Here is a 27,041-nt window from a genome sequence, read left to right as displayed (position 1 = left end):
CTCAATCGTGGCAGCTCATCCCTCGTCATTGGGGGGAAACGGCTATCTTTAAGGGCACTGAAAAGAATAAAGAAAATAATCTAATACCACCAACGAAAATGATGCAAAAAGTTGCACACTAGATAAACTCAATGTTTTCATACAATAAAGTAAGCATCTTAAATGAATACTGCTCGACTATATTAACGAAAAATGTCAAAGAAATGTGGACAAAATTGTAGTACATCAGTGTCCTAAGCAATTAAGTAAATGTTTATTCTGAGAGTTAGATGATGTCTCAAGACAGTAAAGTTATACTACATGCCCATCAGGTATCACGACCAACAAATATTTTCTATAGCAGTATCACTAGGAGATTGACTGCGTCATCAAGAGTAAATCTCTCAAGAGAAAAAAATATCCATTGCCCATTCAGTCCACCCTTATAGTAACAGGAATGGTTACTCATCAACCATTTCATACAGGGATTGCTACAATAATTCACGGAGATAAGATAAAATCAATGCCAAAACCACTGGTCCATCAGAAAAGTGCTTCTGCATGGTCAAGATGTCTGCAGTATGTCCCCCTTTTCTTGTGCTAACTTTCATGCTCTAAAAACAAATAATTCATATTGAAAGAAGGCCCTCCCTGAAAGAAGCTGTGGAACCACTAAAATCAGTTAGTGGCCATTTTCTCTCAGTTTGGAAAAAGGTGGCTTGTTTCCCCTGAGGTATACCATTAGTGAAGGCTTGCAGTATTTCATACACCAGCAATGGAGTCGCTGGCTAAGACTGAAACGGGAGCATAAAACTTGAGAGTCCAAAGTTAGACATTTGTAAACAATACATATTCAAGCAGAAATATCAGACTCAAATGTTGGTGAAACTGGTTTTGGTAAAACACTGTTTTATTGTGTGGTGGTCTCAGGACATCATCTGTAGCACTGTTAGTAAAGCACCCACGTTTTACACATTTAAATAGGAACTGTACATACTGCTCTAGGACAGTGTGTGACAACAGAACTATATAATTAATCCAAAACACAAATTATTAGAACATACAAAACGAATGCTACCAGCACCTAAATGCAAAAATCCAAAAAAAAAAAAAATGCATAGTGTTAAATTTACCACTGGGGTTAGGATTGGAGCTGGAGTTATGGCAAGCACTGGCACATGATGGTTAGGACTGGAGTTAGGACCAAGTTAGAACTCCAATCCGATCCCTATCACTGAACAGCACTCGCATTCACACACACTATTATAACCCTAACCCTATTGCTACCATACATATACATACACTCAACATACACAAACATTCAGTATTTCCAGTGTGTTTCAGTATTCTGACAGGCTCATGATTCTGACTTGCAAAACTCACTAACATTACGGTGCTCGGCCTTGTGAGAAGAAATGTAAGACATGATCACCTAACTTACAATGAAACACATTACCCACCTTCTGTGCAGAATCTAAACTACAGTGTTGCTATCAAGGGACAGGCAACAATGAGCAGCCCAGGCCTTATAAGCATTATAAAGCACCTTGCCCTCCTATATGTACCTAGTCTTAGACTTCCGTCAGCTCTTGCAATGACAGACCTACTATGAAGTGATTCTTGGTTGTGACTCTAAACAAACTGGAAGTCAACCATGGATGGTTTAAAAACGCAAGTCTTTTGAATGAAGACTTTCATGACAATCTCAGTCCTTCCTTGCCGAACACAAAAAATACCAAACATTACGGAGCAAAACAGTTCAGTGATGAAGAGGTTGGAGAAAGACTCATGAAATATTGCAGTTTGCAAAGAGCAGTTATCTTTGTATCAAGTCAAGATCAGCTTTTTTTTTTTTTACAGCCTCAGCAAGCCAAGCTTTTCTAACTTCAAATTATTATAGTGATATTTACTCAACTCTTTCCTACAAGCAACTTCTAGCTAACTTTAGATCCTCCCATATACAACCTTAGATTAGACTGTATTGCACCCCCCCCCCAACTTCAAGACAGTGCGATTTCTGACCAAGAACATTTAAGTAACCAAGATGGGGGGAGGGGTCTGTCTAGATACAAAAATGAGTAGAAGCCTCATTAAGTTACTCTGGAAGACCATAACATTTCTGCAGTTTTACATTATGCTACTTCACTCATGTTCAGTAGTGAAAAAGGAATGTTGGGAGTTTGTGTAATCAAATTTCATCTTTCTGTAGTTGCTGCTTTCTCAAGTGGGATGCTTTTCCACAATAATCTACCTAAAAAGAAAGCAGACAAGGATGCAGCAACAATTCCCTCATACTTGGCCCCCAGTTTTAACAACAGACATGTCAGGTTCCAAAAAGATGTATACAACAATAGGTTGACAAGGCTTCATAACCAGGCAGACACCATAATAGATTAATGAAAGGTCCTGATGTTTGTCATTTTCAGCTATTTCTTGAGCAATATAGACTAATTATCCATTAAGACTGATTTCACACAAGTTTTTTTTTTTTTTGTTAAATGGAAGATGGCTTTTCTGAAAAATATGGTTACAGAGTTTCATGACAGTGGCAAGGATGGGGACTCGGACATTTTTTTTAAACACCAGGTTTCACAGGTTAGTGCTGTCACATTAGAGCTTGGATTGCTCCCAGGTGGTATGCCTTTTGCAGAACATTTGTGAATTCTCTAACTCCATGTAGGTTTTTCCAGGGTCTTTGGGTTTCTTCCATCTTATAAACATGTGGTATGTGGAAGAGTGAGGTTTCAAACTACCCCCCCAAGGTTATGTCCTTTGATCTATGTTTATCTCCTTTACATAAATGACTTCCTATCTTTTGTCTGCTAAGGCTGCCTCCAACTCTGAGACTATCAATGGAAAGGAATGAACATATCTATTCTGCAGTTTTTTTCCTGGTCCCACAGTGCACCCTGCCTGCCATCAACTGCTAGCCAACCTTTACTCCCATGTATATGGTGGTGCACCTCTCTGATGCTCACCACCTACAGCAAAGGCTCCTGTTATGGCATAAGTATCACCACCACAGTTTGTAAACCATTTTATATCCTCCCTTTGGAAGAATCAAGCAGGCAAGTGCCTCATCACTCCTCTTACTCACTGCCTTCTTCAAAAGGTGTCTTAACTCACTCATCAAAATAGGGTCACAGTCAGGGGTAGGGCAGCATGTGGCCCACAGCTGCTACTCATGTGGGCAAGACTTTTTAGCAGCTATTAATTATGTTGCCCTCAATATGGTTAAGCAAAGATAACAGAAAGCACAAAGCATTTTATTCACTGTGATCTTGAAGCCTGGCCTTAAATGCAGTAGCTACACATCTCACTAGTGCACCAAACTACATTTCCCTGCATGTACTCCACTACCATTTCTATAAATACTGCACATGCACATAAATTGCTAGGGCTCAATGTGCCATGACGTTAACAGCTGGTGTTCTGCTGGTAATCTGACTCCAGAACCTGAGTAAAGTACAGTTTTGTACCTACCATAAATGTAGATGTTCGAAGATCCACATTGCTGCAGTCCTTACACTTGGGTAGTCCGCTGTCCTCGGTCGGCCCGAATATCAAAGTATTAGGCTGACGTCGGTCAAGGCGCTTAAGACTGACATCAGGACGTCAGGGTACAAATGCGCATGACCAACGTCATATCCTCAGTCTTTTCTTGCCCCAGATGTCAGAAGACCCTAAAAAGAAAGGTCAAAACCAAAAGACAGCAAAAAACAACCAACCACCCTTGCACTAATCATATGTACAATATATACAATATCCACAATATTCACAACCCAAACCACACAACCGCCTCTAACTACAGAGGGGAAGGAGGGAGGGTAAATTGGACTGCAGCAATGTGGATCTTCGAACATCTACATTTATGGTAGGTACAAAACTGTACTATGTTCTTCATCTCACATTGCTGCAGTCCATACACTTGGGTAGAATCCCAAAGCAGAGGTAAGGGAGGATGGCAAAACTATAAAGCAGTAGGAGCTGCCAAAATGCCCTGTAAAATTGCAGTGGCAAAACCAGCCCTAGATTTAGAGTAAAGTGGAAGGTGGTAATGCTTAGAGAAAGTATGCACTGAACTCCAAGTAGCTGCCTCCAAAATATCTTTAGTTGCCACCCCTTAAAAAGCTGTAGAAGTGGCAGTAGCCCTAGTGGAATGAGGCCTAATCCCAGCTGGAATCTCCTTACCATGATGGGAATAACAGAAAGCAATACAAAACCCAATCCACTTAGAAATAGTTTGTTTTGACACAGGCTTGCCCTGAGAACCCAAAGCAAATGAAACAAATAACTGCTGAGACTGCCTGAACCCTTTAGTTCTGCTCAAATAATATCGCAACTGCCTGTGTATATCCAAAGTGTGCAAAATCTTTTCCCCTTTATTTTGGGGGTTTGCATAAAAAGTAGGCAAATGAATAGTTTGGTTTAAAGCCACACTAGAAACCACTTTAGGCATAAAGGAAGGATTAGTATGCAAAGATACCCTATCCTTATGGAAAATTAAGAAAGGCTCAACCGCCATAAGGGCCTGTAATTCAGAAACCCTTCTCGCAGAGGTAATGGCCAACAAAAAACGCAGTCTTCCATGATAAATATTTCAACTTGGCAGTAGCTGCAGGCTCAAAAGGTTGTAGAGTGAGTTTCTCCAACACAAAATTGAGATCCCAAGCAGGAGTAGGAGCTCTACGGGGGGTCTTATATTCTTTGCCCTCTAAGGAATTGCTTAAACAAAGGATGAGAAAACAATGGTGGGTCACAGTCATAGTGAGCAGAAATTGCTGCAGCATGAACCTTAATAGAGGAGAAGGACAAACCTTTGTCCAGTAACTCAGCAAGATATTGAAGAGCCACACTTAAATTAGGCTTAGAAACATCAAATTCCTTTGCTGTACTCCAAAATAAAAATCTCTTCCATTTATCTGCGTACACTTTCCTTGTACTAGGCCTTCTGGCCTCCAAAATAACATTCAAAACTTGCTGTGGAAGCTGAGACCCTCCAGGGTTTAAAACAGAATATGCCAGGCTGTTAGGTGAAGAGAGTGAAGTTTGACATTGAGTAAATGACTGTTCTCCTGAGACAGCAGGTGCGGAATCGAAGGCAAAGGCCATGGAGGCTCCGCACCAGACTTCTCAGTAATGGGTACCAGTGCTGTCGAGGCCAATCTGGAGCTATTAAAATCATCTTTGGCTTGTCCTGTCTGACCTTCAGGAGTACCTTTGGGAGGAGAGGCAGAGGTGGAAAGGCATACACATGAAGATTGCTCCAATTGAATGAAAGAGCATCCACTTTCCAAGCTGTGGGATGAAACCTTTTGTGCAAAACTTTGGCAGCTGGTAGTTTAGTGGAGAAGCGAACAGATCTATGTCTGGAGTTCCCCATAACACTGTCAATTTCTGAAATACATGAGGATCCAATTTCCACTCGTGGGGATCCATAATTTGTCTGCTCAACACATCTGCTAAGGAGTTCTGTGCTCCCGGCAGAAACCTTGCCTGAAGATTTAGTTGTAAACTGAGAGCAGTCTCCCACAAAATCATTGCTTGTCTGCATAGAGGATAAGAATGTGTTCCCCCTTGCTTGTTGATGTACCACATGACAGTTGTGTTGTCTGTTAGAACCAACACCTGCCCTGGAAGAAGTAAATCCTTGAAAGCTATTAATGCAAATTGGACTGCTAACATCTCCTTCAAGTTGATATGTAGATGTTGAAGTCTGGCAGGCCATGTGTCTTGTACCCACTTTCCATTTAGATGAGCTCCCAAGCTTTGTCTGAGGCATCTGTCGTTAGAATCTGACTCGCCTCTGGCCGGGTCACAGAGAGTCCCTTGTTTAGGTGACATTCCTGAGCCCACCACAAAAATTCCTTTTGAATGCAAGGTATTATCTGAATGACAGTGTCCATATCTTGGCAGTGCTGTGTCCATACATTTTGAGATACCATTGTAGCTTCCTCATATGCAGTTTGGCATTGGGAAGCACCAGAATACAAGATGCCATGAACCCCAAGGCTTGAAGGACTGTCCTTGCAGTCAGCCTGGACTGATGAGACAATTGATGGAAGTAAAGAGAAAGATTCTTTTGTTTGTCCGGGGTCAAAAGGCCATCTGGGATGCTGTATTCAGTCTCACACCCAGAAAGCACATGTCCTGAGAGGGTACTAGACTGGACTTTATTTCGTTCACAGAATACCCCAGGCATCTTAGCACTGCTATCACATACTGTAAATGATGAAGAAGTTCGTCCTTTCCTTGGGCCAGAATCAGGCAATCGTCCAAATAAGGATAGATCTGTATTCCTCTTAGCCTGAAGAAAGCTATCACTGGAGCCAGAACCTTCGTGAACACTCTGGGCAGTAGATAAGCCAAAGGGCAATGCAGAGAACTGATAATGAGAAGTCCCAGCCCGAAAACGCAGATACTTCCTGCAACTTAGCCTGATAGGAACATGAAGGTAAGCCTCCTTGAGATCCAGAGTCACCATCCAGTGATCTTTGCCCAGCAGAGGTAAAAGCTGTTGTAACGTCAACATTTTGAACTTGGGAATGTCCAGATAAGTGTTGAGGATAGATAAATCCAAAATTGGTCTCCACGTGTTCCCCTTCTTTGGTACTAGGAACAGGCGAGAATAAAATCCTAGGCCCACTTCTGGCAGAGGGACTGGTTGTATGGCCCCTATTTGAAGCAGCAGAGAAATTTGTTTGTGAGCCTCTAGTCTTTGCTGAGGAGGAACGTCCGGCATGCCTTTGAAAGGAGGCAAGGTATGGAAATAAAACTTGTAACCTTGGTGTATGATATCCAATACCCATCTGTCTTGGGTAATCAAACTCCAATTTTCCTTGAAGAGTGCCAACCTTCCTCCCAAAGGTGCTGCCAGGCAAGAAGGATCCGGCAGCTGAAAAGGTAGGTCATTGGGCCTGTTTACGAAAGGACTGGCCCCTGCCCTCACCCGAAGATTGTGCAGGTGAACTCCCTGTTCTAGGTCTGAAGGAGCTCTGAGCTCTGCCCCTACCACGTCTAGATCTACCCCTAGACTGTGAATCATAAGAAGGGTACGTCCACCCCTTAGCAGGCCAATTCCTACTAAACTTCGGAGGCTGAACTTGAAAAAAATCTTTAACAGCCTGCATAGACTTAGCCTTGTCTTCCATTTTCTTCAAGACTGACTCCACAGGTGAACCAAACACATCAGACTGTAAAGGAGCATCCAAAATCCTTGTCTTAACATGGTCAGATAAATTCTGATCCCTCAGCCAGGCGTGCCTGCGAAGAACTGACCCAGTGGCAGCCACCCTAGACGAGGCCTGTACAGCATCAAAACCACATTGTAAAGAATGCTTACCCACCTGTTCAGAGACATGTACCAAATCTTGTAATTCTTTACACTCAATACCTTCCGCCAGAGCATCTACCTTAGACTTCAATTGAGAAAGAAGATAGTTTTGATATTTCAACATGTGAAACTGGCAATTCAAAGCCCTCATAGCTAAGGTGGAAGAAGTATAGACTTTCTTTCCCCATCTATCCAAAGCTCTGGCCTCTATCTGGAGGAACCGGATTTTCTACAACAGAGGCCTTGACACCCTTAGGTCCCTGACTAACAGTTTCTGGGTCCGCCCTAGGACTCTTATAAAGATATTTATGAGCCTCAGGCACCCTGTAATACCTATCCGGTTTAACAGGAGCAGGAGGCAAAGAATCAGGATGAAGTGAAGCCTCTGCAAACACATCTTCCACAACATCCAGAACCGTGGTATAGCCAAAGGCCTATGCTGGGGTAAAGCAAAAATTCCCTAAGCCTTTTCCTGGAATCAGAGAAGTCCTGACCTTCCCACTTAAAATGTTCCCTCATGGAATGAAGAGTCTCTGAAAAGAAAAATCCTCTGGAGGAGAAGCAGAAGGAGTCGAATCATCTGGATCAGAATCAGAAAAAGTTGAGTACTCCAGCAAGTCTTCAGTCAAGACTCTGAAACATCCAAGCCTGCTCAAAACTCCCCAACTCTGGTTCCACCCTAGGCCTCTTATCAGGAGGGGGCAAAGAACCTCTAATCAAAGTAATTAAATCTTCTGCCATTTTAAGCATGTGCTTCCTGGGCACAGATCCTGTAGAACTAGGAGTGACACCAACAGAAGCTAAACCTGGCCTGCCTCTGGGAGAAGCCTTGGAAACAGAAGGAGAGGGCCTAACCACCCTAGGAAGGGAGGGAGTACAGTAACCTGTGAAGCCCCTTCAGCCTGACCTGCCTCCTGAGAGGCCACATCCTGCAATATCAAAGTCTCCCCCTGGGACTCCAGAGAAGCCTCTGGTGGAACCACCGGTTCCACTGACGCCTCTAAAGAACCGGCGTCCGCACGGATGACTCTTCTTGCCTGGGTTTAGCTGCTTTGTCTTTGCGCTTCTTGAAGCGGGCGCCGGAGCATCCGACGGCATATTATAATTGCACCGCTTCCCGAAGACCAACCTGGCACAATCTAACCTTCGCTTAATAGTGCGCTTATTGAACCTAGCACAAAAGCGACACCCAACAACGTCGTGCTCAGGCCCCAAACAAGGAATACACAAAGTATGACAGTCCCTATGCGGTATCTGCTTCCCACAAGAAATACAGTTATTCACTTTTTCTGACATCCGGTAAACCACTGAGGCAAGAAAAAACTAAAATATTCCCCAACGGGGTACTTAGCCAACTTTGACTCTGTCTGAAACTCCGAATTCGAAACATTTCAGAACGCCGAACGGCACTTGCAACGCTGCTTCTGCATCGGACCATGCGGCAAAAAAGACTGAGGATATGACGTCGGTCATGCGCATTTGTACCCTGATGTCCTGATGTCAGTCTTAAGCGCCTTGACCGACGTCAGCCTAATACTTTGATATTCGGGCCGACCGAGGACAGCGGACTACCCAAGTGTAAGGACTGCAGCAATGTGAGATGAAGAACATCCAGCACTTATATCTGGAAAACTAACTCTGGTTCAGACTATTTAATCCAGATGCTGTCACAGAAAACTGGTTTTAATTTTAATTCTGACAGAGGTCTTTAGTTTTCTTTTGCTGTCATCCATGCTGATGTGAGCACCATGCTGATGTGAGCCGTTTGATTCTTTTTTTTTTTTTTTTTAACATGTTGCACTCTTTCAGTTCAAATGGAGAGAATATGACCACAGCTTTTAAAATATTAATTGACAGGTATTGAATGGAGCCTTCAAGAGGTGTATGTTTTGCTCCTCATGTATCCCTAACAGACAGACAGACCTGCTGAATGTCTGTGCAGTTTCTCATTCTGAAAACTACTGACAGAGATGCAAGTTTACTTTCTAATTGATAATGTATAACAAGACAAAAGTACAGTTACACAAGTCCTATTTTCCTGCAGCAGTAAATGCTAGAGTTTCACAATTCTTCAGTGACACATGGGTTCTGTGCCTGCACACAAACCCACGCTGGCAGCTTTCCTAAGCTCAGACTTCCCTCCTCTGACTCCAATAGATTTGTGGACTGGCTAAACCCTCCCACCTGGGGAAGCCTAATTCCAGTCACAAAAAATCAGTTATTCAGGCTTTTAGTGTCAAGTAGGAAAAACACAAGGGCCACAAACAAAAATTACCCGAAACCAATCTGCAGCAAAAAAAAAAAAAAAAAACCACCACCAAAAAATCGAACTGTGTACAAAGTAAGGGGGTGATTAGTGGATGCTGCTATTGAGGCAGTGTGAAAGTCTAACATCTACTGTTACAGGTTAAGTAAGCCTTATGCAACTGCACTATGTTGATCATTCACATTGCCTCAGTGACAGATATGTAGATTCCCAAAGCTTACCCTACCTGGAAGGATGAAAGAAGGATAAGGATCCAGGATTAAGAGTCTAGTTTGTAGTGTTTGGTAACGGTATGAACAGAGGATCACGATGCTGCCTCTATAATGCTTTTATAGCCCACTCCTTTCCAATATGCCACCAAAGAGATTAAGGCTCTGGTGAATTGTGCTTTAAGCTTGCCTGGAAAAAATTTACCATGGGTGGAGTGACAAAAAAAATAGTACAGGACAACCAAAGAGCAATATTTGCTTAGAGGCAGGCTGATCCCTCTTAGCCCCAGAATAGGAAAAAGCTGTTAAACTTATCTGAAAAGCTTAGTTCTGTTAAGGTAGTACCTGACATGCCTGTTCACATACATACTTCTCTCCTTTGCTTTAGGTTCCAGAAAGAAAACTGGGAGATTGATGGCTTGATTCAGGGTAAATTCAGAAACAATTTGCATGAAAGAAGAATTTGTGTGTAAAACAAACCTGCCTTTGTGAAAAATCAGATAAAGTTGACCCACCATGAGAAGCTTGCAGCTCAGAGACTTGCCTTGCAGCTGTCAGACCAATAAGCAAAACAAATTTCTAAGTGTTGAACCTCAAAGGCAGGTTCAAAAGGAGATAAGGTCAATTTTTCAAGAACAACTGGAGACACTGAGGAGGAGGAATTCGTTTTGAGGGTTTCTCAAGTGCATCACTCATTTCATAAACTGTTTGACCACAAAAGGAGACAAAAGTGGGGAAATCCACAGGCAGACAAGCTGAGACTGGGGCAAAATGCATCTAGATAGATGCATAAAATAAGCCACAGCTGAGCAGCTCACACAAACTTTAAACCAGAGGGGTAAACATCATAAAGGCCCCGGTGATATCAGTTAGACAGCACCTAGAAAGCCTCTTCTACTTTTAAACATAAGATTTTCTAGTTGCGGTTTTCTTGTGCTCTTCACACAAAAAGTGTGCTGAATTGTGAAACTGTACATGTTTATATAAAAAAAAAACAAAAAAAAAAAAGGCAGGGTAAATACACAGGGGACATGGCCTTCACAAATTGTGATAGTGTAGTTGTTATTTACCTTGCCTTGTGTAAAAAATGTGATGCATTTTATGTAGGGAAAACTGAGTGCAAGCTCAAAAGAAGGTTATACAAACAAGTATAAAATTAGGACTAAAGAAGGTACCAACGCTTTAAGTTGAAAGCAGGCGACATTTACTTTTTTTTGTATTAGAACAAAAAGTTCAGGACCATGGGAGACAAGGATAGAATACAGGGAGATGTATTGGAAACTTTTTCTTGAAGCCAAAAGAGTCCTCGGTTTAAATGAACTTGTCTCCATTGCTCCCGTTCTTAAAGTTAGAGCAGCCAGATTATAAAGTTTTTCATTGTCTCTGCATTACGGTATAAGGGTGCTTACTCACATGTTTTAACTTAACTTTTCAGTAGAATTTCCTTCAATACGACACTAGATGGGGGTATTGGTTCATGTTTCACTGCAGCTTGAACGTATGATTATGTTTACGTTAGCCTAAAACCTTTTTCACATAATTGCAGAAAAGAATTTGTATTTTTTAATACGTGTTTATTATTTATGTGTTAATATGTTCAGAAATTTTTTTAGAATAATTCAACTGTTGGGATGGTTTTGGGTTAGTGATTTTTAAACTTTTTTCTCACTTTTTTATGGTGATTTGCCAATTAATTAATTGTAAGTGTATTTAAAGAATTGTGGGTAGGGTGTTCGAGATCTGATAAGTCCTGTGTACAGGTACAAAAACGCAGCGAGTCACTTCATGTGTAAAGGAGTGTATTGGAATAAACTGCTTATTTTTGCCTTTACTTCTGGGTGCTTTCTGGACCTCTCACAGTCGGTACCTATTGCAGTTTTTTTTTTCCCCCGAGTTGTCACCTTTTGATGTTGTTTGGCAATGAGTTTCTTCCTTTGGTTTTGGTTGTGTTTTTTATGTATGTAGGACTTTGAGTTCCAGACTAACTTCCCTATTCCCTATCGGGGAAAGTTCCCAGGGGAGTGCTGATGGAAAAATGAGTCAAGTTCTGGGTGTCCAAACCCAGATAGTGAACTTACTTTCCCAGAATCACCAGGGACTGACTGGGGAAGACTGCTTCCATGGGAACAATTCCCAGAAACCAGGAAATGATGCAAGAAGTCTCATACAGGAGAGAGCGTGAACTGGAAGTGAATATGGACAGTAATGGAGGCGTCCAGGATGGGTCTGCAGCCGCACCAGCGAGTATGGAGTGTGTTTGACTTCCCAATATTTTTACTACTCTACCAGAGGGCCAGTCCAATACTGGCAGTAGCAGGAGTACAGGAGAAGGATCGGCACCTAAAGAAAAATGGACTAAACAAAATGGTGGCCATTTTGCCAGCTCTGCTTTTAAAGACTAATGTTAACCCTGTTTCTTCCCACTTGTGGGGAGATTAGCAAATGAATATTTTCTGTTTAACCAATAAAGAAAATTCTCAAAAATAAAAAGTTCACTACAAGCCAACCACGTAAATGCTCCGTAACTACACTTTTTATAAACCAATGTCCACAATAGTAAAAACGGAGCACAAGCAGGAAGGTCTTGTATATAACTCTATTTTATTCTCCAATGAAAAACAAATGAATAAAACGGATGAGCGTGCTTTCGCTTACAAAGCTTCATCAGATCCATGTTAAATAACCTTCACTCAAAGCATTTATGCCTAAATTCAAAAAACTGATAACCAATCAGGCTTCCATATCAATTACTACGTTAAAGGAATAACCTATATTAAAAAAAAAAAAATCTTCTAAAAACTTTTATGTATTCACTATAGACCATTTCACTAAATAAATCACCTTACAAGTAAAATTGTTAAAAATATAAACAGAACCTATGTATAACCATTATATAATAGTAATACTATAACTAAAAATACATACAATAAAGTTCTGTATATATGTATTATTTTTTATATATACACAACTCTATGTTCATCCAATAATATGCATACTACTTAAATATTAGACACAGTGGAGCACTTCTAATGTTCTATGAGCAGATTAATGTATTTAAGAAATATGGACATTATAGTCATCTTTTTAACACCATCTGTGAGCGAACTGAATGTATATAGAAAATGTGAACATGAGGTCTTCTTCTTAACACTATCTAATATTACGTTTCCTTAATGATGGTTTTACAGATGCCCTCTCACTGAGTCCCATACCTCTATCAGCCCTCAGTGTTATAATCCAATTATTCTCCCTAAATTCAGTATGGTTCCTAATGTCACCTTCTCGTATACTAGGAGAAATAACCTCTAGGGCAATAAAAAGAAAGGTATGACTTTCATCATGTTTTATGGTGTGTTTAGCTAGGGCATTATGTTCAAGTTGTTTCCTAATATAATACACATGCTCACATATTCTATACCCTAAAAGGTCTATTAGTTTTTCCAACATAAAAAGAAGAGCAATTCTGACATTCTGCCAGATAAACAAGATTAGATGTCATACAGTCAGCTCTAACTGATGTCCTAAAATCTCTACGTAGGTCAGGATGAAAAAAGCTCTTACGAATATCTATATACATACAAAAATTACAATGCCCACATGGTCTAGTGTGTTCATCACCAGAATGTATTTCCTTATTCCTTGGGTAACAGAGCATCCTCTTTAAATTCATCTTGTTTCGATATACAAGTGTGGTCGATCACCCACAATCTCCCTTATATCTCCATCCACCTGCAAAATTGACCAATTCTTAGAAATGTTATCGAGTTCCATTCTATCACTAGTATAAAAAGTTGGAATCTTAACGAGAGATGCTCTATGAGATATCTCTTCTCTGTACAGATTCAAACTTGGCCCGAAATATGGTGCAGCTATGTTCTCTCGAAGGCTAGCTGCTGATGCCAGGTGCTCGTCAATCTCATCTTCCCTATATCCTTTATCCAACAGTTTCTGCCTTAGGCTAGCAAGCTCTTCCATAAAGCCTGCTTCAGAAGGATTCAACCTAGAGGCCCTCATTCCTTGGCCTTTAATAATATTCCTGAATACATAGGTTGGATGCATACTAGATCTCATTAATAAACTGTTCCGATAACATGACTTACGGTATACCCCAGTGTTGAATAATCCATTGGATAACCTTTCTATATATAAATCCAGATAGTCTATTCTAGAGCTAGAACTCTTCATGGTGAACTTAAGATACTCTGTTAAGTTGTTCATTTTCACAAAAAGAATATCCAATTCATCTCCCCTCCCTTTCCATAAAATAAAAAGGTAATCAACAAATCGTCGATAGAAGACCACATGTGCCTTAAATTCTTCAACCATGAACAGGGTAGCCTCTTCCCAATGTGCCAAAAACATGTTGGCATAAGTATTGGCGCATGGGGTCCCCATAGCTACACCATCTTGTTGCTTATAGATGGTGTCATAAAATATAAATAAATTATTTTCTAGAACCAATTCTAGAAAATATGTCAACAGATCTATCTGTATTATAGTGAAATCACTATTTTTCTTCAAATAATCTGAGATGTACTGAATACCTATGTTGTTGGGAATAATGGTAAATAAGGACTGTATGTCCAATGTGACCAGGGTAAGTTCTTCCATAGTTGTAACATTTCTTAGGCATTCATAATGATCTATGAGGAATGACTTACTATCTTTCAAGACATGTCTACTCTTGTTTAATATAGGTCGTAGATGTTTTTCCACATAAACCGAAAGATGCTCGGTTACCCAACCACCTCCAGTGACTATAGGTCGCATGGGTGGATCATGCACATTCTTATGAATTTTAGGAAGGTCATGAATCTGTGGTATGAGGGGATTCTTAACTATAAGATAATCAAAAACTTCTTTCGTTATCATACCACTATGATAAATATCTGATATTCTGTCCAAAACGTATCGAATAACTGAGTGTACTTCTTCCTTAGAAATGATCTTATAAAATTTATCTCCTAAAAGAATAATAATAAAGAAAACTGTTGGATGTTTCATGGTGAAGCCATTTCATATCATACCAATGTTAGACTGCATGATTTTATGCTTAAATACAAAACCTTAGGTACAATGAATATCTGAAAGAATGCATTAATAGAGGTGTGGTTCCTAAAGGACGTAAAAGTTTTCAAGTATCCGAATAATGTGATGGAAGGTTCTGAATTTCATCTAGAGCTTCTTAAGATTTTTGATACATGTGGTTTTGATATTATGAGAGGTATAATTAAGCAGAATGAGAGAGAGATAAACACTTTTTGAACAGACTGATTTTACTAATAAACGTATTAATGATTTAATGTACACAGTAGAATAAGAGAGGGAGAAATATGATTGTATTAAGACCAATATAGAAGAAAAAAGTGTTTTTTAATCAAAAGGAAATACAAAAAACTTGAAAGAGCTAGGGTAACAACACTCCTGTTCATGTTCCACCCTAAGCATACAGACCCAAGGGTCCCCCTTTCCAGTATGATAGGGTTGTTAACATACCCTTGAATTACGAAGCTTATGATCGACAGAAGAGGTAAGGGGAAGATATTTCTAGGAAAATGACTAAGTCACACGAACACTATGACAATAATAATCAAATTTGACATTTATGAGCCTTTAGAATTTTCTTCTGTACGGTGGTTGGAAAGGTTAAAGAACAAGAACACCGTTTATTACTATTATAATAGTGGAAGGTACTGCCCAAGAGAAGAATTTAAAGGGAAGATTATTAATGGTAATAAAGAAGTGCCTAGGGAGGGGTTCTTGACTAGAGAAGAAAAAATTTTGAAGGACAGCTACATTTACCTACCACAATTTTAATATATTTAATTACATTTGTTGTGAATAAAATCTATTTTAAGCTGTTTAAAGGTTTTAAGGTCATTCCAAACAAGAAGAGTGAAATTGGTAATGTGTTAATAGATTTGAAATTATTACAAAAAAAAATCTAGAACTTATGTTTTCAGAGAATTCTTTGGAGGGGAATTCAGGAAAGATGCTTAAAAAGAAAAGCACTTTCAACCTAACAATTTGCCCCCAACTTAAGAATTTGAAAATGTAGTAGAGAAAGAACTTAGAGAAGTTTTTCACCATAACAAAATATTCCCTAACCCCCTCTAGAAGAAAGGATTTTACCGGATAAATTGAGAAATAATAAACAAATCAGGGCAATGAAGCCAGGCTGAGGGGGCTCAGTATTGATGGATGGATGCTCTATGTGGGTAAAATGATAGACATTTTGAACAGCAAAGACAAATACTCTAGGGTTTCATAAAAATGAAGTAAATGTGGCTTATTACAAATTATACAATGACCCCCCCCCCATTATTATTCCAAAACATGCACGCGGATTGGTCAGCATGCCCGTTGTAAATCAGACTTATACTAATGGAAAAAGGTCTGGTCGCCCTGACTTTTTCCATTAGTATAAGTATTTACTTTTTTTGTGTTTGACAGCAACAGAGAACGGAAGAGCTCCGTTGCTGTAATCTCGCTATGGTAAACCAGTTTAACATAGCAAGATATCTTAAAAAAAAAGCATACATAGCAAGATATCTTAAAAAAAAAAAGCAACGGAGATCTTCCTATCTCTGTTGCTTTTTTTAAAGCTCTCTCACTATGTTAAACTCGTTTAACATAGCAAGACAACTTTAAAAAAGCAACTGAGATCTTCCTTTCTCCTTTGCTTCCTCTACACACAGCTCTGATGTACTGCATAAGCATACGCATGCAGTACATCAGAACTGCCCCAAGATACCAGACAGCTGTGGAAGGGCAGCACGGAGGCATTATACAATGCCATTATTTAAGAAAAGTATTTTTTTTCTTAAATAATGTCATTAATATAAGCAATAACCACTTCTGGTGTGGTAATGCTGGATTTACCCACAGTTGTCTTTGGTCATTTGGGCTTCGCCCTTATGACCAAACCACACCAACAGTGGATAAATCCAGCATTACCCACACCCAGGCATGGGTTATTGCTTAAATAGACTTCAATCTCGTGGTGTTTGAAAGGAAAAAAAAAAAAAAAAAAGGAATATTTATTTGACAGTATGACAGAGAAGGACACACACAATTATTTGTGGATAGAAATATGTACCATTCCATTTATTTTTGAAATCCCCAAAGTCCATAAGAATGCAATGGATCCCCCACTTATACCCACAGTGGCCGCAACTGGGTCAAAGAACTACCCTTTAGTGAAATCTCTGGAAAATAAACTAAAGATATGGACTGCACATGCAGGGATCTTAAAAGACTTGTGGGATTTCTTAAAAAGTATTAAAGGTGAATTATATGATGAGGAGTTGATTTTTGTGACGACAGATATTGTAGACTTATTCTCTGTTATACTTCATGACACTGGGCTTGAATGGCTTGAAGGAGCCCTAAGGGAAGTGAGAGGCTTGAATGATAATGAATTTAGGGAGTGTGTTGAATTAATGGAGTTAGTACTTAAGAACAATGTTTATTCATTTTGATGGTAAATATTACAAACAGGAAAGTGGGGTAGCAATGGGGGCATGTTGTGCCCCCACCTATGTGAATATCGTACTACAGATTTGGGAACAGAAATGTGTTTCATTCCCCATTTGTTAAATATTTAAAATATTGCAAACGATATCTGAATGATATATGTATTTTTTGGAGTGGCACAGAAGAAAGTTTATAGAGTACGTAGATTGCACCACTAAGTTCACCTATAACATTTCTAAAGATACAGTGAATTATTTGAATGTAAATATGCAGAAAGTTGAACATCCACAGGGATTTAAATCTTGGGTATATCAGAAAGACATATTCCAACTCCTACCTTTACTGTAATAGTGCCCATCCTTGTAGGCAAAAGAGATGTCAAAGGACAATTCTTACGGCAACAAAAATGACCACTAGCGAACAAGATTTTAACAATGAATGTGCATTATTAAAAAAATGTTTCTGGGGAGAATATCCATCATTTCTGGTGGACGAAGTGTTGAAGGAGGTTAAGGAAGTTAGAAAAAACAAATTTATCCCTATTTTAGGGAAAGAATTTGTGAGTACCAAAGTATCAAAACATCAGTGTTCTGAAGGTGATAGGCAGGAGTGTAAAGAATACAAAGGGGCCTTAGTTTTGAACAAAATCTGTGAAGTAAACCTTGTTAAAATATTGTTATGAGTAACTGGGAGAGATCTGTTAGCTTTTCAGGTCTGGATCCAATTTTCAAGCACCCTATTAAAATTGTTTTTAAGAAAAGATGCAACATTAAGGACATTTTACAGCATGATAATTACAAGCCCGAGGTTTTTAATAAGAGAAGAGTTGGTACATATAAATGTCGAGCTTGCACGCCGTGTCCCTTTGTGTCGAGTTGTGAAACTGTATATGTTAAAAGTAGGGACAAATTTATGCAGTCTAAGAACTTCACAAACTGTGATAGTGTAGAAGTTATTTACCTTCCTTGCCTTGTGTCAAAAATGTGATGTATTTTATGTAGGGAAAACTGAGCACAAGCTCAATGAAGGGTATACAAACATATGTATGAAATTAGGACTAAAGAAGGTACGGACGCTTTATTCAAGCACACCTTAAGTTGTACGCAGGCGATATTCACTTTTTTTTAATATTAGAATAAATAGTACAGGACCCTAGAGGGACCATGGGAGACGAGGATAGAATACAGGGACGATATTATTGGCAACTTTTTCTTGAAGCCAACAAAGTCACTGGTTTAAATAAATATGTCCGTCTTGCCCCCATTCTTAAGACAGAGCAGCCAGATTATATATTTTTTTCATTATGTCTGCATTAGGGTATAATGCTGTTCATTCAAATGTTTCAACTTGAGTTTTAAGTAGAATTTCCTTCAATAAGACACTAGATGGGGCAGTGGTTCAGGTTTCAATGCAGCTTGAATGTATTTGTGATTATGTTTATAATAGCTTATAACATTTTTTTCACATGAAATGTACAAAGAAATCTATTTTTTTAATACATGTGTTCATGTAGTATAAATATGTTCAGAGATTTTTTTTTAGAATGTTTTAACTGTTGGGATGGTTTTGAGTTAGTGATTTGAAATTATTCAAAAACTGCTTTTTTCTAACTGTTTTAATGGTGACTTGTCAGAGTTAATTGTATTTAAAGAATTGTGGGTAGGTTGTTTTGAGATCTGATGAAAGTCCTTTGTATAGGTACGAAAATGTGATCAGTCAGTTAATGCATTAAAGGATTGTATTGGAATAAACAGTTTATTTTTGTCTTTACTTCTGGGTGCTTTTGGGACCTCTCCCAGTGCCTGCTTTTTTTTTCCCCGTCAAGTTGTCACCTTTTGGTGTTGTTTGGCACAGAGACTCTTCCTTTGGTTTTAACTTGTGATAATTGCCCTTGGCTAAATGCAAAAGAAGAGGGAAAGTACAGTTGTGTACACTTACCATAAATGTAGATGTTAGAGTGTATTCACTGTTGCAGTCATCACACTTGGGTTATCTGCCTGCAGGGAGCCCTCAGTCGGCCCGAACACCAGAGTCTGGGTTAGCCCCTTTTGTAATGTTATCACTGGCAGACTCAATAACTGTACCTAGTTTGCAGTCATCTGAGAACTTGGTATGCCACAGGCCATCTACTTTTGCCTGGACGTCCAAGAAGCAAATTCCAAGTAGTACAGGGTCCAGCACAGATCTCTGTGGTACACCACTGGTAACTGGTCTACTGGTGAAAGTGGCATCCCCAACTTTGACAGTATGCGTTCTGTCGGTGAGCCAGTCTGCTACCCATCTAGTGATGTATGGGTTAATCCCCAGCTGGGAGATTTTCTCGATACCCGAGTGGGAGATTGTGTCAAAAGGCCTTGGCTAAGTCAAGATATGTGGTATGTGCTGCTCTGCCCTCATCCAGGGCTTTGGTGACATTCTTGTATAAGTTCACCAGGTTTAATAAGCAACGCCTGCCCTTAACTAAGCCAAACTGGGACAGGCCAAAAGTTTGGAGGTTGCCTATGCCCTTGATGATGAGGTCCATGACGACTCTTTCCACGGCCTTGCAGATAAAGCTGGTTATGCTTATGGGTCTATAGCTCCCAAGGTCAGCTGATGGACCTCCTTTGGGTAACAAGATTACTGCTTCTGTTCTCCACTCTGTTAGTACAAAGCCAGTGCTCAGGTTATGGCTAAATAGAGTGCCAAGAGGTTTGAGCTAGGTCTTGTTTTAGATTTAGTAAGCAGCCTAGGATGTTATCTGGTCCCATGAAGGCTGTGTTTTGGCCTTGAAGAGAGCTCATATGACCTGCTCTTTGGAGACTCTAGGAAGTGGACTGGTGACAAGGATGCTTTAGGGTGCGTCTGGTGAGGAAGGGGGGAGGGCTGAAATTTGCACCAAAGCTGTCCGTCAGCAGATTGGCAATTTCTTCAGGGTCAGTACAAGTAGTACCATCCACAATCAATTCGGCACATAGCTCGGCATTCCCTTTAAGACTTCAGATATAGCTAAAGAAAGCCTTATCACTGTTTTTAGCTACAGATGTTAATTTAGCCTTGTAATTGGCTTTAAAGGACTTTACAAGATATCCGATTTGCTTGTTCAACCTGTGGAGGGTATTCTTCCTCTGAAGAACACGTTTCCTCTCTTTCTTGGATAAGTTTCTTCCTTTTTTCATATAACCTATTTAGATTTGGGGTACACCAGGGTGGCCTGCTTCTTCAGGAGGACCTGGTTTTGATCCCAAGTACAGTCACATTTATACAGTTGTTTAAATGTCTATACAAGGCATTTGTGTTCTCCTTTGTATAGAAGTCATTGGTGGTTATGTTAGCAGGGGATTTGGAACTTTTTATACCCTCACTTACTAGGCTAAAGTTTGCTTTGGAGAAATTTTTCAGTTTGTTTGCTCCTGTGGAGGTGTCCAGTCTGATCTTTTCTTCAAACGAGACAGATTTTATGGTCTGACCTCACCAGGGAGGACAACACACAAGGTGTAGTGCAGTGCCCCCCTCTCCCCCATGCTGGTGAGTACCAGTTCAGGACATTCAAGCCCTTGTAGGGATGCAGAGTAGCTGTTCCAGAGCATCCAGGTACCTCAGGGTGGATGCATTTCTGCTAGTGTATGTCATCCAATCCATTGAAGGACAGTTGAAACCTCCGAAGAACTAAGTGTATGGCTGTATAGGGAGTGATTCTAGCAAATTCAGGTAGTTGGTGCATTTCTCTTGGTTCATGATAGGGGGCCTGTAGCTAGAGATGATGTGGTAGGGTGTTTTACCTATATTTAACTGTACTGGAGTAGCCCGAGAGTCGTACTGTTAAACTAGTCTCCAGGTGTATTTGGATTTAATGAAGATAGACACCTCCACTTTTGGTTCTTTCATGCTCGTTTGGGGTCTGAATGTGTGGAAGGCATTATAGCCTTGTATGGCCGGGGTGCTCTCTGCGGCCTTGAACAGAGTCTCAGTGACTGCACAGACGTCAGCATCTTCCAAGGTGAGGTGTACTTCCAGGGAATGCAGTTTTCTGTTGAGGCTCTTACCAATGAGCAGCATAACCCTGAGTTTGTCATGAGTGGACTTCTTCACAGTATGAATTTTTTCTTTTGACACTGCCTAAAAAAAGTACTATGGGGAGGCAAGCATCTCTGCCAGTGTCTGAAAGCCTAGAGGAAACAGATGAAGACCACCTCTGACAAAGCAGTGAGATTTGTCGACTATGTCTTCCCAGGCTGACCGGTACTGGATCCCCTTGGAATGACACCAGAAGCTAAGCCAATTGTCGAAGCCAACCATTTTTTGTCTGTATCGTGGCATCATCCTGGGTGAAGGTAAAATGCTTCTTGGTGCTAGGGACACACCTACCTGGGACACAGTCTGAGAGTTCAGTCATGTCTGTCTTCTTATTGAGTGACTTGAGTGCATGCATGATTTGACTGATCCTGGCACCTGACAGACAGCTAACTGTGAGTTTTTCTTTGTCCAGCCTGGCGAGGGGGACATCTGTGTGTCTCACTATGAAACTGCCTATGACCAGAACATTAAGTTTTGAGAAGTTTTGACTTGGGGACTTATTTGCTGAGACACTTATATGTGTGGTGCTATGTATAGTGGGGTCTGTTAGTGTTCCGGTATGTGTTCTCTATTTGTGCTTGGGAGGTCTCTGGTCTTTTGGTAGGCTCTTAGTGAGTACCTCTGCATAGGTGGGTCTACGTGACTTGACCTTGTCTTGTGTGAGTGGAAAGGTATATGTGCTGCCAACCTGTTCAACGTCTTCTTTATTGTTACATGACAGGATTGATTCCAGCTTCAGAGTATAGTTACATCACTTACATATTGTGTATTTGTTTGCTTTAGGAGCAAGTGGCTGTCAGTATAAATGAAGCAATTACTACACTGCCATAGAATGCATATGTCAATCAGGTTAACTTGTGAAATGGTGAGAAACTTGTTTATATCCATTGTAGCAGGTTAAACTGCAAGTACTAATTAGGGAATGGGCAAGTTGGATCAGCTTTTTTCTCTAGGACTAACTCAATCAACTAAACAAGAGGGCTTATTCTGTTGAGGATTAGGGAGTGTGGTGCCACTGCTCAGTGCACAGCTAAGTTACCCGCATTACACCAGGGAAGCTTGGGACGGGTCAACTGACAAATGTCTAGGGAAAAAATAGTTTCTACTATACAGGGCACCATTAATCCCTGCTGTACAGTGCACAGCTACACAGAAATGCAAGGCTTACATATAGGCAAAAATAAACTGTTTTAAACTAAACAAGTCTGCCAATAGGAAATCACACAATGATCCTTCCTCCAGCAATCCCCAGCTCAGATGGGGCTATAGCCACACTCTTATGCCACAAAAGTGCAGGGGAGCCCTTTTTAATGCAAAATGGCTAGATCTGAGTTCAAGTGTATCAAAAGCAGGCTAGAGTCAACAAGTCTGGATCTAGTCTATGCCATCTAAGCAATATTACAGTGCAAAACAAGTGCAGATACTAAAGCAGCCAAAGACAGAAAAAACAGTCAAAAAGGCACCAATTAATGCAGTAAAATGGTTAAATGTAGTTGAAAAAAGTGCAGATAAAGCTTCACATAAATGTAATTTCTTGTTCTTAGCTTTAGATGGCTTGGATTCAAGCAGAAACACTGTAGACCTCTGGCAAAGGGATGCCAAATGCAGAGCAGCTCTGGTTGAGCCAAAACCCGCACAAATGCAAAGCTTGTATACAGGCAAAAATAAACGGTTTTAAACTAAACTAGTCTGCCAATAGGAAATCACACAATGATCCTTCCTCCAGCAATCCTCAGCTCAGACAATGCTATATCCACACTCTTCTGCCACAAGAGTGCAGGGGAGCCCTTCTTAAAGGGCAACATGATTCTACTATTAAATGCTCACCTTCACTGTCTTTTTTCTCCTTATTTATTGTCCCTGCTATGAACAAACGCAGCATTTAGAATATTTTAAATTGACTGTTTCTCACCAGAAGAATAGTACTTTACTGTACTGTACTGTGGTGGTTTCACTTTCAAAAAACTTTCACCCCGCCCTGGAAAAAAAGTCTCCAAATTCATTGATGTCATCAAGGCCACTGAATACAGGTAGTTTTCTGGCCAATTCCCTCCCCAAACTGACATCACCATGACAGTCCTAAAAACCCACCCATGCTGTGATGTCACAGCTCCCTGGTCCTTCCCCTACCCATACAAAAAGTAAAGGCTAGAACAAGGAAACAGTACACGTGTCAAGTCTCCTGCTGTGAGATGTGAATCACAGCAGGTAACAGCTGAAATTACCCTTAGCACTTTCACAGCTACGGAAGTTAGGTGTGAAGGAAGATGGGAGATGAGTCAAAGTAGCACAATTCAAGCTGACCTCAGAAACCACTGAAGTTTTCTCATGTGGAGTCTGGCAAAAGGGAGCACAGGAATGGTGAAAGCCAGGAACCCCAGAGCTCTCAGAAATTCCCTGCCTGTAACTGAAGCTGGAAGAAGGGACTGAAAAAAAGGAATTAAGAGTTAGGGTCATGGGGGGAGGCAGGGATGCCAGCATAGAACAGTCTTGCATCCTGCACCCCAGAGAGACAAGATCTTGCGAAAGAATCAGAAAGGACGTTTTCAATATTTACAGTGAACTCCAGGCACTGTAGAAGGGAAATGGCAAAATGGAGATTTTGCAACAAAATCTCTGGACAGGATGCCAGAAACAGGAAGTCGTTCAGGTAGGCAAAGACTCTGATCCCCCTTAGTCTGCAAAAAGCAATCACCGCAGCGAGTCATTTGAACACCCTTGGGGCAGTTGAAAGACCAAAGGACAAAGCAGAGAAAGTACAGTTTTGTACCTACCATAAATGTAGATGTTCGAAGATCCACATTGCTGCAGTCCTTACTTATGGGTAGTCCGCGGTCCTCGGTCGGCCCGAATACCAAAGTATTAGGTTGACGTCGGTCATGGGCGCCTAGAACTGACATCAGAGCGTCAGGGTATAAAAGCGCATGACCGACGTCATATCCTCAGTCTTTTCTTGCCCCAGATGTCAGAAGGCCAAACAAGAAAGGCCACAGCCAAAAACAGAATACCTCCCAAAAACATGCCCAACAACAACCATCACCTAAAGCATAGCACCCTGTTAAACTACAGTGGGGAAGGAGGGAGGGTAAATTGGACTGCAGCAATGTGGATCTTCGAACATCTACATTTATGGTAGGTACAAAACTGTACTATGTTCTTCATCTCACATTGCTGCAGTCCTTACTTATGGGTAGAATCCCAAAGCAACGGGAGAGGGAGGTTGGTAAAAATCATAAAGCATTAGGGGCTGCTAAAATGCCCTGTAAAATTGCAGTGGCAAATCCAGCCCTAGACTTAGAATAGAGAGGAAGGTGGTAATGTTTAGAAAAGGTATGCACTGAACTCCAAGTAGCTGCCTCCAAAATGTCTTTTGTAGCTACCCCCCTTAGAAAGGCCGTGGAAGTAGCAGTAGCCCTAGTGGAATGAGGCCTGATTCCAGCCGGAATCACCTTACCATGATGGGAATAACAGAAAGAAATACAAAACCCAATCCATTTACAAATAGTTTGTTTTGAAACAGGTTTACCCTGTGAACCCAAGGCAAAAGAAACAAACAACTGCTGAGACTGTCTGAACTCCTTGGTTCTGCTCAAATAATAACGCAACTGCCTGTGAATATCCAAAGTATGCAAAATTTTCTCCCCTTTATTTTGGGGCTTTGCATAAAAAGTAGGCAAATAAATAGTTTGGTTTAAGGCCACACTAGAAACCACTTTAGGCATAAAGGAAGGATTAGTACGCAAAGATACCCTATCCTTATGAAAAATCAGGAAAGGCTCCACTGCCATGAGGGCCTGTAATTCAGAAACCCTTCTTGCAGAGGTAATGGCCAACAAAAAAGCAGTTTTCCATGACAAATACTTTAACTCGGCCGAAGCTGCAGGCTCAAAAGATTGTAGAGTAAGCTTTTCCAACACAAAATTGAGATCCCAAGCAGGAGTAGGAGCTCTACGTGGGGGTCTTATATTCTTTGCCCCTCTAAGAAATTGCTTAAACAAAGGGTGAGAGAATAAAGGAGGGTCACAATCATAGTGAGCAGAAATGGCTGCAGCATGGATCTTTATCGAGGAGAAAGACAAACCCTTGTCCAATAACTCAGTAAGATATTGAAGAACAACACTTAAATCAGGTTTGGAGACATCAAAGTCCTTTCCTTTGCTCCAAATAAAAAACCTCCTCCATTTATCAGCGTAAACTTTCCTGGTACTAGGCCTCCTGGCCTCCAAAATAACATTCAAAACTTGTTGTGGAAGCTGAGACCCTCCAGAGTCTAAAACAGAATATGCCAGGCTGTTAGATGCAGAGACTGAATCTTGACATTGAGGAAGTGATTGCCCTCTTGTGACAAAAGGTGCGGAATCAAAGGCAGAGGCCATGGAGGTTCTCGTACTAGACTCCTCAGTAGTGGGTACCAGTGTTGTCGAGGCCAATCCGGTGCTATCAAAATCATGGTTGGCTTGTCTTGTCTGGCCTTCAAAAGTACCTTGGGAAGAAGAGGCAGAGGTGGAAAGGCATATACATGCAGATTGTTCCAACTGAATGATAGAGCGTCCACCTTCCAAGCTGTGTGATGAAACATTTTTGTGCAAAACTTTGGCAACTGGTAATTTAGTGGAGAAGCGAACAGATCTATGTCTGGAGTTCCCCATAACACTGTCAATTTTTGAAATACATGAGGATCCAATTTCCACTCGTGAGGATCCACTATTCGTCTGCTCAACACATCTGCTAAGGAGTTCTGTGCTCCTGGTAGAAACCTTGCTTGAAGATTGAGGTGTAGATTGAGAGCAGTTTCCCACAAAATCATCGCTTGTCTGCAAAGAGGGTAAGAATGGGTTCCCCTTGCTTGTTGATGTACCACATGACAGTAGTGTTGTCTGTTTGAATCAACACCTGCCCTGGGTGAAGTAAGTCTTTGAAAGCCATCAATGCAAACTGGACTGCTAACATTTCCTTCAAGTTGATATGCAAATGTTGGAGTTTGACAGGCCACGTGTCTTGCACCCATTTTCCATTGAGGTGTGCTCCCCAAGCCTTGTCCGAGGCATCTGTCGTTAGAATCTGACTCGCCTCTGGCCGGGTCACAGAGAGTCCCTTGTTTAGGTGACATTCCTGAGCCCACCACAAAAACTCCTTCTGAATGCAAGGTATTATCTGAATGACAGTGTGTAGATCTTGGCAGTGCTGTGTCCATACATTTTTGAGATACCATTGAAGCTTCCTCATATGCAATTTGGCATTGGGAAGCACCAGAATACAAGATGCCATGAACCCCAAGGCTTGAAGGACTGCCCTTGCAGTCAGCCTGGACCGTAGAGACATTTGATGAAAATAAAGAGAAAGGCTTCTTTGTTTGTCCGGGGTCAAAAAGGCCATCTGGGAAGCTGTGTTCAGTCTCACACCCAGAAAGCACATGTCCTGAAAGGGTACTAGACTGGACTTTGTTTCGTTCACAGAATACCCTAGGCATCTTAACACTGCCATCACATACTGTAGATGTTGAAGAAGTTCGTCCTTTTCTTGTGCAATAATCAGGCAATCGTCCAAATAAGGATAAATCTGAATTCCTCTTAGTCTGAAAAAGGCTATCACTGGAGCCAGAACCTTTGTGAATACTCTGGGCGCAGTAGATAAGCCAAAGGGCAATGCAGAGAACTGATAATGTAAATTTCCAGCCCGAAAACGCAGGTACCTCCTGCAACTGGGCCTGATAGGAACATGA

At 40.8% G+C, this 27,041-nt stretch overlaps 1 protein-coding gene across 1 annotated transcript in view; it reads right to left on the bottom strand.

Moving 5' to 3' along the window:
- Positions 1-27,041, bottom strand: part of LOC122789761 (AMME syndrome candidate gene 1 protein-like) — a 1,107,107-nt gene that overhangs the window by 965,778 nt on the left and 114,288 nt on the right. The window contains exon 7 of the mRNA XM_044057198.1: positions 3-57. Within this exon, the coding sequence (XP_043913133.1) occupies positions 3-57 (55 nt within the window). The remainder of the gene's footprint in view (positions 1-2; positions 58-27,041) is intronic.

Source organism: Protopterus annectens, chromosome 15.part0, assembly GCF_019279795.1.
Source record: "Protopterus annectens isolate FY-2018-M chromosome 15.part0, PAN1.0, whole genome shotgun sequence".
Classification (NCBI taxonomy): domain Eukaryota; kingdom Metazoa; phylum Chordata; order Ceratodontiformes; family Protopteridae; genus Protopterus; species Protopterus annectens.
This window is presented reverse-complemented; position numbering and strand designations above follow the sequence as displayed.